Source organism: Chelmon rostratus, chromosome 6, assembly GCF_017976325.1.
Source record: "Chelmon rostratus isolate fCheRos1 chromosome 6, fCheRos1.pri, whole genome shotgun sequence".
In the NCBI taxonomy this organism is placed as follows: Eukaryota; Metazoa; Chordata; class Actinopteri; order Chaetodontiformes; family Chaetodontidae; genus Chelmon; species Chelmon rostratus.
Genome location: NC_055663.1, coordinates 29,244,405 through 29,255,644, shown reverse-complemented (window position 1 = coordinate 29,255,644; position 11,240 = coordinate 29,244,405). Strand labels below are relative to the sequence as shown.

At 45.3% G+C, this 11,240-nt stretch overlaps 1 protein-coding gene across 1 annotated transcript; it reads left to right on the top strand.

The window, feature by feature from the left end:
* Positions 1-4,157: 4,157 nt before the first annotated feature.
* LOC121608403 (ankyrin repeat and SOCS box protein 15-like) lies at positions 4,158-11,018 on the top strand. The gene is made up of 9 exons (XM_041939667.1): positions 4,158-4,261; positions 4,361-4,413; positions 4,707-4,838; positions 5,716-5,880; positions 7,305-7,550; positions 7,637-7,808; positions 7,962-8,487; positions 9,708-9,861; positions 10,843-11,018. The coding sequence occupies exons 1-9, from the start codon at positions 4,158-4,160 to the stop codon at positions 11,016-11,018; spliced, it is 1,728 nt and encodes a 575-aa protein (XP_041795601.1).
* The last annotated feature ends 222 nt before the right edge of the window (positions 11,019-11,240 follow it).

The window sequence follows — 11,240 nt, the reverse complement described above, 5'->3', positions numbered from 1 at the left end:
CAAACTGTACGATGTACATGTGTTTTTTTCTTTTTATCATGATTTATTTATTTAAATTCATGCTCTTATTTTGTTGTGAACGTTGAGTCCAAGACTTAACTCGACTTTACTGCTTTTTGTGGTACTTTAAGCTGTTCTCTTTGGCATCTCTGATAATGAGAAGGAATATGACTTAAAGAGTACTTTACTTTGATTTGTAATTATTAAATCAGAAATCAATAAAAACATTGATGTTTAACTTTAGCTTTAGGATCTCTTTAAACACGATCATCTGTTAGAGCTGGAACCAGCCATGGTGACAAATGAACATCAGTATTAAGTACATGTGATGTTTCACAGTGGACATTTGGAGCATTTGAATCCTTGTAGTTTTAATTTCTCAGGACAAACTTTCCACAGACAGACAGTGTAGGAGCCACATTGAAGTTTATTTTGCTTGCACTCATATTTTGTTGTTTTCTGCATTTTGTGAGATTGCGTCCTCTATAGGTGGTGAATGGTGCCACCACCACCGGGTAAATGGATGCCTATTGCGCATGACTGTAGGGAGGCAGGCAGCAGGATACAGTCATTGACCTCGCCCGCCTACGACGCACGCTGCTCACCTGTGCCGAATATCGCCTTGCAGTTGGGTATTTACTAAACGTTATCTTTTGCATACCATTGCATCCTTTTGTTTGTATTTTCTTTTATTTGTAATAAAATCGGCAAAAATTCCAGTCAACCATCTCATTGGATTATTAAGGGTGTGAGTCTGACGCTGAAATCTGCCTTCTGTTCTAATGGGAAAACGGATAGGACTTGGGCTAATGGAAAAGCCAAAACCTGTTTTTGCCATTACAGACAGTCAGCCTGGACTCACCTGAGGGGCAAACTACATGTATTAGAATGATGAAAGCACTTATCTTGACCTGGTGTAGCTGATTATCTTTACACGACAGCTGTCGACGCAGTTTGGCAGGTTAAGGTGGAGATTTGAGAAACTTCCCACCAAGCTGCAAGCCTGGCACTGCTCGGCCTCATCAAAGGGAAAGACCTTCATCACCAAAGAACGTGTTCAGGTGCCCCTTTAAGTGGTGTTACAGCAATGAAAGCAGGAGTGGTACGAACAGTACAATCACATTGAATAGGCAGGTAGCAGTGGCGTGCACGGGGGGGCAAGGGGGGCGACTGCCGCTAAAGTGCCGCCTGGGAGCCAAAACACGAATTAAAGTGCCCTCTTGGGAGCCAAAACTCGCTTAAGTGTCCTATTGGGTGGCAAAAGCACACACTAAAGTGCCCTCTTTGATGGAAAAAACACTCAACTGCCCTCTTGGGTGGAAAAACAAACTTCCAAAGACTGCTAGGACTAAGAAATACTACAACACATTACTGTTGCAATTACTTTTATGTTGGGCCCTTTGTTGATCTATATCGAGCCAGAACTATATCTCACAAAACTATTTTTGATAATCTGGTGTTAAAATTAGAAAACATTCGTGCCACTGCGTGTCTTCACAGTCCAACATTGAATCCACACAGTTCTCATGGATGCTGATCCTAACAACAAACTAACCTGTCTGTCGAGTTAGTCTGGTTTAAGGCTACCTAATGTGCCATTTGTATAACATATAAAACATGTCTAAAGTGCCCTCTTCAGTGGCGAGGACACGCTATATGTGCCCTTTTTTTCCTTTTCGCCCCTGCCCTTCAAAGTCTGTGCACGCCACTGGCAGGTAGTGTGCATAGACCAGCAGAAACAGTAGTACTGCTAACAGTCCACCTTCAGTGTGCTGAGGATGCTGAGACTCGACCCCCTCCACCATGTGGCTCCTCTAACAACTACAAATCCAAGCGCCTCTTGAGTTTGGACAGAGGAATCCTTTAAAGCTGTGTGTGTTAGTGTGAGGATGAGAGCCAGTCTTATTTTAGTGTGGGGGGGGGGGGGCTGTATGGAAGCTTTACGTTGAGCTACACGTCGCTATTTCAGCCCGTGAGCCTGAGAAGGCGACATGGCGGCCCATGTAAAGCTCCTCTAATCTGCTGCGGGACATCTGCTGGGTGGGGGGACGGGGCCACTGTGTAAACCTGTCACCCACAGGTATTCATTCACCGGGGGGGTCTGCTTGCCATGTTAGCACTCATTCAGGATCACAGTGAGACACTTCAATCCACACAGGGACCAGTAACAGTGTTAATCTGGCTGCTGTGCATCAAACAACGTGATAAAATTACAGTAAAACATGATACAAGATGCAACATGAGCAGTGGGAGAAAGTAACTAATTACATTTACTACAGTACAGAGAGTAACTGAGTGCTTCCATTAGTACTTTATACTAATGTTTCACTACATTCAGAGACAAATACTGTCCGCTTTACTCCATTACATTTATTTAACAGCCAGTAAATTTCATTTTCAGCTGCTCTTGATGTTCCTCGTCCACTTTGTTCTGCTGTTTTTTATGTTCGGCGTTTTCTTCTTCGTGCTTCTGTTTGCTGAAAAAGTTAACAAAAGCGCTGAATTACAACAAAAGAGATTTGTCATCTCAGCGAGGTTTTATCTCATTAAATAAATCTCAAAGCCATCATGGAGAGAATGAGGGGAGTGAAACAGAAGCGATAAAATTCAGGAAAAGCAGAGAAAAGACAAAAAGCAGCATGAACAAAGTCATTAAAAGTCAATAAAAGCGGAGTCACAAAGAGCACAAAACAAAGGCAGAGCATTACAATCACACCAGGAAATGATTAGAAAACCTTTTCCTCGTAACAGAGGATTTAAATCCTGGGTGGAGGAGAGCCCCGCTGCCGCCGGGCCGCTCTCGCTTCAGCTCAGCCAACAATTTACGAGACCGCCGCCATCTCATGTTTCTTCGACGAAGCAGCGGAGGAAAAAATAGACCCGATTGATTTTGCTTTCCGTGAAACAATAGACGGTGAACTCGCTGGCTGCATCAATCCCCGGCCTAAGCCCCAGAGGCTTGTGGGATCCTGAATGTGGGATTCCCGCCAAACACGACAAAGACCTGGCTTAGCTCGCACAATAGCGGACGTAACCCGGCTCTGTTCGAGACCAGCAGGCCGGCGTTGGACACGCTGCCGCCACCCCTCGCTGCCGCCCCTCGCTGCGTTTCTGCATCTGAAAGCAGGTCACACCTAAATATATAAACGCTGCTGTTAGCGGCGAGCGAGGCGAGGCGTCAGCGCGAGCCGCTAACACACCTCCCAGGTGAGACGTTCGAGGTCCGTCTGCAGAGACGAGCAGGTATCTGACTTTACTGACGATGTTTGTGTCAGAATGAGGTTCAGGTGAATTGAGTTTGTTAGCAGGAAGTCTGTCTTTTTTTCTGGCTGCAAAGGGGGTGGACACAATAACACGAACACCTGTAAGTCTGCAGCCTACGCTGCATGTTTTGTTGCATTTGTATTGTCATGTAATTTATGTCTTCTTGTGTTTTTAGGATGAATCTAACAAACTTAAGTTTACAATATTTTGCTCTGCTAGTCAATGCTTCATTTTACAGGTCTGTAATTTCAGAATAACTTCCTTGAAAGCATGATGTAATTTGGTACTAATTAAAGGAAACAAATATGAGTTTTACTGAAAACAGTGAAGAAAGTCTTCATTCAGTCTATAATTGGAACCGCCATTCGTTCTTTATGTTGAATAGTTTTCTTGCCTTTGGACAAATCTCTCATGTTTGTGCACTCAGCCTCTGCTGTGCTCTGACTAAAAGACATGAGGTTGATCTCTATCTTAATTGGAATTAGTTAATTGGAAGTGTCATCATTAGCACCAATTTACTGGAAAGTTCCTCAGAAAATGCAGATGTGTAATACGGAGTCTTGTGTTTTGTTCTTGTCTAAAGACGTGCTGATTCAGGTAATAGTAGTTTGTTGGGTTGTCTTGTGTATCTGTTATTTTGTCCACCCTCTGGTAGCTTCTGGTATTTGAACTGCATGCAGGTCATTAGAGTTAAAACTGATGAGTTTTGTTAATTGTTTTAATTGTTTTGTTGCTCTGCGTCTGCTGGCTGTGGAAGGAGGCAGCTGGATGCTAACACGTTAGCCACAGCTTGTTCTGCTGCCCCTTAGTGGCCAAAAGATCAATGAAGCACCAGATTCGTTGTTGAAATGCGGTTCATCAGCTGGAATCGTGCGTCTCCTCCCTGCAGAGTGATGAACACTTATGAAGAATACGATGAAGAGGAGCTCAATGACTTCATCATCCAGCTCGGCATTCAAGACTCCTGCCAAGATGCCTTTCTGAAATCTGCAGCAAGGTGAGGACGCCACATCCAACCCCTCCTCGAAAAAAAACCTCTGATGGTTTGATGAAACCCAGCTGACCGCCCTGTGCTTCCTCTGCTCCCGGCTGTTAGCTTAGCAGCAGCGACGGATGAAAACCTGAGAGTCCTGGCTGCCATCGAGCAAGGTAGGCTGGAAATACCTTCAACGTTCCAGCGTGTTGTGTTTGTGTCTGGCCTGTTGGCTCTCCGCTGGGTCACAAGGCCAGCAGCTGCAGGTGAGGACTGCCAGGCATGAGGAGGCTGGCACACTGACAGAGGGAGGGAGATGAACAAACAGAGAGGGGGGAGAGGGATGTAGTGTGAGGGGAGAGAAACTGGTCATAGATCTGCAGAACGCTGTCTCAGCTCCACTCAGTCTGAGTGAAAAATCTTTCCTCTCTTCTTTCCTGCGCTGTTGTCTTGTTGCCGTGGTGACCAGGTGAGGTCTCGGTGCTCAGGGAGATGCTGAGCCACACCTTCGCCTTCAGGGAGTCGGACAGCCGCGGCTGGCTTCCCGTCCATCGGGCTGCATCCCAGCCGGTCCTGGAGGTTCTGGAGACGGTGTTGAGATGTGAGTCTGTTTGTTCACTATGAGAGCATTTTAATATTCGCAAGTTTAATGCTAATAATTTGCTGAAGAGTGATGCTGCAGCTCATGTAAGGATTATTACTGTAGACACAAAATATTCTACAATGTGATGATTTATTTTAAAAATCATAGACTCTTTAAAATGTCAGAAGGGTAACAAGACTATAAACAAGGAAACACACGTCACCCTTTCCTCAGCAACAGAAGTGGAAAATCAGAAATCGAAAAGCTGAAACCAGGTTCCTGAAAGCAGCACTGATTTGGCCACCAGGGGGCAGCAGAACATGTGTAACAGCTGTTGTTGCTGGAAACACTCAGACTGTCAATGTGCTGTAAAACCTGAAAACCTCCTCAGAGCAGCAGAGTCTGGACGCTTTAGACCAGAAACAGACGAGTGCAGCTTTAATTGTTGTTTCCTGAGTTTAATGAACGTAGAGCGTTTGTGCAGCGTTCCTCTGAATAATCTGTGTGGACGTTATGACGTAACCTGAAAGTTTCTGTTTAGCTAAACCGCAGCTAGGCTAGTCAGATGCTAACAGACAGCAACAAACAGTGGTGAACAGATAACCTCCAACCTTTAATGGTGGTGACACCAACAAATAAACAAAGACTACAAGCGAAGGTGAAGCATCAGGACACGTCAGGTTGAATGCAGGGGGGGCGACAGGGTCAACAGAATAAAGGCTGCCTGAAATAATATTAACTCACAGAAACTTCACTGAGATGACCGCTGATGTCACCTGTCCTAAAATAACCAGTGATGTCGCTCCCCGCTCGATCAGCCTGCAGCCAGGTTTACCCCCCCCCCCCATGTGAACTCCAGGAATGTGCACGTCGACCTGTGTTGTGTTTGTGTCAGTGGCAGCTCAGGGGCTCAGCCTGGAGGAGAGGACGGCGGTGGGAGGGGAGACGCCGCTCACCCTGGCAGTTCAAGCCGGACTGGTGCAGAACGCGAGGAGCCTGCTGGAGCACGGAGCCTCGCCCCACAACACCAACAGCAAGAACGAGTCACCGCTGCTGCTCGGTAACACTGCAGAGCGCGGAGGCTGTGGCTAACAAGACTAGTGGTCGGGGACGGCCCCCGGGAACATAGCGTAGGGGTGGACAGATGGGACCACTGAGAATCTCACCACAACCAAAAGCCATAACTGAATGTCAGGAATTCCACTGTGCTGTTGTAACACTACGAGCCCCTAAAGTGTCATGAAGAAAAAAAAAACTATATCATGTGCACAAGATACTAAAATGTATGCACAAGATATTAAAACGTGCGCTCGATTTAATGCACTTGTTCATTTATACAGACAGGTACCAACAACAATATACAGCGGCTCTGTTCATGACTGAATCTGATTTTAATATTTACTGTATTTTCCGCACTATAAGGCACCTAAAAGCCTTTAATTTCTCAAAAACGACAGTGCGCCTTATAATCCGATGCGCCTTTTATATGGATCAATATTGGTTAATTATGGCTATCGTAGTCAGGGGGCGTGGCCGAAGTAACAGCGGTATTCCACTCTCTGCTGCCGTCATCCTTTGACTGGCGCGTGCAGTCAGCTGTCAACCTGAATAATAAAAGGACTGTTTCACTAAACAATGAAAAAATATGAATATATGTTAAATAATAGGCAATTAAAATATTAATCAAACGTGGTTAATGTGATTTCTGCTGCTGAACCTCAGCGCACAGCGTCTGCACATCAGCGCTGTGCGCTGTCACCTGCATCTTTACGCAGGATCAGCTGTCACCTGTGAGCGCGCGGTGTTTGTTTCAAAACATACGAACTAAAATAAAATACATTTTAGATAAATGCTCATTAATTATTTTCAGGAGCCGCATCAGAGGGATGAAAGAGCTGCATGCGGCTCCGGAGCCGCGGGTTGCCGACCCCTGATCTAGTGGATGCATAACGCAACCCCAGACACCACAGTACGGTACTTTCTGTCTGTTCGCCTTATAATGCGGTGCGCCATGTATATGAAAAAAGTTTTAAAGTAGGCCATTCATTGAAGGTGCGCCTTATAGTGCAGAAAATACAGTAAATATTAAAATCAGATTCAGCCGTGAATGGAGCCGGCTGTCTATTGTTGTCGGTACCTGTCTGTATAAATGAACGAGTGCATTAAATCGAGCGCACGTTTTAATATCTCGTGCGCACAATATAGTTTTTTTTTTCTTCATGACACTTTAGGGGCTCCGTATTATACATACTAATATGGAGACCAAATTAAAAAGCAGGATTTAAGAAAACAAGTCAAAACAGAGATAATTCGTCCTGAAGGAGGCGCCAAAGTAAAACTCATGATATTAACTAAAAATGTACCAAAAAAAAGGCTAAAAAGCTCCTAAGAGCTGCAGAGTTGTTCACATTAAAAAAGCAAAGTTTTGCTGTATGAACTCTCACACTCCACCGCTGATTGAGACACGTCTCCCTCGCCTTGCAGCGGTGAGGGCCGGCTCTTACGAGATGACGTACACGCTGGTCGCTCAGGGCGCCTGGGTGGAGCAGGTCTGTCGCAAGAAGTGGACGGCGATGCACGAGGCGGCCAAGGTCGGCAGCGTGGACATCCTGATGCTGCTGCTGAGGAACGGCGGCCGGGTAAACCACAGGGATGTGACCGGAGTGACGCCGCTCGCCGTGGCCGCAGAGCACGGACACTCCCAGATCGCTGAGATTCTGCTGAACTGTGGTCAGTCTGAGGATAAAACCGAGTTTAACTGCAGGTTTAACTGTGCAGGATGTGTGAGACTTCACTCGCCTCTCTTCCCTGCTCAGGTAGCAGAGTGAACTCTCAGGCCTGCAATGGGGAAAGCGTCCTGCTGGACGCCGCCGGATCAGGAAACGTCGCCTGCATTCAGCTGCTGCTGGACAACGGAGCCGACCCCAACCTGCCCAGCGCCACCGGACACCTGCCCATCCACAAGGCAGCCTACGCCGGACACCTCGAGTGAGCCCCCTCGTGGCTGCAGTGGCACCAGTGGGGCTTTACGGCCCGCTCACACCAGAAAATCTAATTCATCCACATGTCTTCTCTCAGGGCTAACAGCTAGCGTGCTAGCAAGCCAGAAATGTGCCTTATTCCTTATTTTCTTCCCCTCAGCGCTCTGAAGATGCTGATACCTCTGACCACCAAGAAGGCCGTCAAAGAGGCGGGTCAGAGCCCGGTCCACTCTGCGGCGGAGGGAGGCCAGAGGTGCTGCCTGGAGCTCCTGCTGGCCTGCAGCTTCGACGTCAACTACCGCATGAACACCAGGAACTCAGAAAACTACCGCGACATGAGGAGGAGCGCCTTGTACTTCGCAGTCTCCAACGGGGATGTGGACTGCACCAGAGTCCTGCTGGCGGCCGGGGCCAAGACTGACCTGGACCCGCTGTGCTGCCTCCTGGTGGCAGTCAGGTCGGGGCGCTACGACATCGTGAAGCTGCTGCTGGCGGCCAAAGCAGACGTGAACTGTTACTTCACGGTGGTGAGCGACACGGTGTTTCCCACGGCGCTGCAGTACTGCCTGAAGGACGAGGTGATGATGAGGCTGCTGCTGAACAACGGCTACAACGTGGAGAGGTGCTTCTACTGTCACCATGACAACCCCTTTGATGCTGTGGAGGAGGGGGAGGGGAAAATTCCAGTAAGTGACACCTGTTACCTGCTTCCCTTTATTGTTTTGCTTAATGCATCACATTCATCTTATTTATAGAAATACACTTGTCTGCTTTCTTTCATGCTGCCTGGATCTATCTCATATAATCTGCCTTCCAACAACATTCAACCAACATGTCATTCATTTACTGAGAGTTACTGAAAATTAGTTCTTACAGTTACTAGTTACTTCTCTCAAAATGTAATCACTTTACTACTTATTGCATTTAAAAGTAATGAGTTACTCTGGAAAGTAAAGTGTTCTTTTCAAATGTCTTGCTCCAGTCTTCTTATCTAATACATAACATGTTATTTTAGTGTTGCTGTAGCATCGGGTGGGAACTGTCAAATTTAATCTATCATTGTACGATAGGAGTTATTAATACTCTCGACCACCAGAGGGCAGCAATGGCTCCACTTGTAAGATAAACCTGGTTGGACAGCAGGATTTGGTAGAAATGACCCACATGATGCTGGATGTCCATGTTAACTAGAGTTCATTGATAATTATATTTGTAATTTGTATTTGTGTTATTTAATTTGAAAAAGTTACATTTGTAGTTACCAACAAAAGTAGTGGAATTTCGATAACGTGTTACTCCCAACACTTTTCATTAGCTACTATTTTATGAACAGAGTTTAAAATCGTCAGTTTAAAAATGACGACTCGCTGTTACATTGGGCCAGACTATTTCTTGCAGTTACCACCAGTAACCACAGGTGTCGCCAAATCAACCAGGACTAAAATCTGGGGAACAATTCAATTTCAGTTTATAGTCTTTTGCATGTTTTTAAACCATTAATGATCATTCAGTCTTAAATTTAATGCACCATGATTAAAGACATTTTCAGAATATTTAAAGTTCTCAGCGGGGAAAACAAACGGACATTAAAGATCTGATGTTAAATGTGTCGACCCCTCAGTGTGAATGAGAATCAGTTGAGGGATAGAATGATAATCTGCATTAAATAGAGTATCTAAAACTTTCTGGAGATTCTGTTATTAATTATTTTAATTACTGACTTCAAAAGACAGTTGACACAGCTGCATAAAAAAGCTTCATTTTAGGCAAACGAGGAGAAAAAACAAGAGAATAATTTATTTAGCCGAATATTTGTCCATCATAAATATGATTTAGGTTTTTTCCTTTAAAAAAACACTTATAAAGGACACATTAACGACCTTCTGGATGTCCGTCCTCTCTCCAGTTCTGTGAGTTCATGAACCTCTGCTGCATCATGTATCTGTCCGGGAGCGTGGTCCGGATCCTGCTGGACTACGTCAGCCACGTTCACATCTGCTCCAAACTCAGACTCATCCTGGAGAAACAGACAGAGTGGCCTGACATCTGTGACATCCTCAGTGAGTTTAACGATCTAAGGATGGTTATCAGGGTGGAGACAAGACTTTTATAGCAGAGGTGCACCGCCTGTTTGCTTCTTTCTAAGCAGCATGTGAGAAATTTTTTTTCCGAATGGGAAAATGGCCGAATGGCTCAGTTCATCACAATCACCTCAGTGATGCTAAGTGACGGTGTCGGCTGATAAACGGCTGCTGACTCTGGGGTATTTTTGCATTGCTGATATTGGTCTGCTGGTCTGTCTCGTGTCCTTTGACTTTTATCACATGTGACATATCAGCACCTTTTAAGCTGATATGTTGAAACAAACAACATCAGTATTCTCTCTCTTTTAGCTCTGTTTTTGGTCTCTACCACCTCCTGAAGCAAATATATGGCTTTCTAGCTGCTAAACGCTCCCCCATGTTCACCAGCCAGTCTCTAACTGTGCTAGATGTGCTGTTTGCTGTTAAACAGGTAGAGTACAGTGGGTTTTTACAGCTTTTGGGCTAAAAACAGCGATTAACCGACGCTGCTGGAGCCATGAGACACAGCACAGCTGACCAGAAACCCCTTTCACATATACATGGGATCCATTGTTATTCTAGAAATGTCCCTTAAAGCGGCTTTAAAGTTGAAGTCAGTGCTCCGCTGGTGCTCCACATGAAATATGAAAATCTACTTTGATGAAATCACATTCCTGCTCTCCAGAGGATGAATCCTTTCCATGTTAGCGACTCCCTGACCCTTCCTCAAGATAAACTTATATCTCAGCTCCACTACTGGTGAGAACAGATCATCATTATTTTATTTGTTCGGACCAACGCTGCAGCATTGTGGATGTAATGAACACTGCAGCCTCAAGGGGGCACTAGCAGCACTGTAGACCCTATAGTATAGTTATTTATTCCTCTTGTCTCTCCTCTGTATCGTTGAGTTTAAGCCTCTCAGTTCTGTCTTATTACAGGATGAATTAGTTCACTGATCATCCACCTTCTGTCCAGGCAGCCCTCGCCCCCTCAGACACCTCTGCAGACTGGAGATCAGGCGGCGTCTGACCCTGAAGAGGCTCAACAACCCTGAAATCATGAACTCGCACATTTTCCCTCCCAGACTCAAGAGCTTCATCCTGTACCAGGAGCTCGACCTCTACGGCCAGGACCCTGAACGCATCATGTGAAGATATGAGAATGAGTCCGGCTTGTTTTGAAAGGATGTGACTATTTTTTAATTTTTGATGAGCAAATTACTGTATAAATCATCTTTATTACTATTTTTTAATATCTCAAATACTTTTTTCTATCAAAGATTGTGAGTATTGTGCTTCTTAATAAATGTGACTGTGACAGACAGAATCCATGTTTTTACAGAAATAGATGACGGTTTTTACACAGCTAAACCC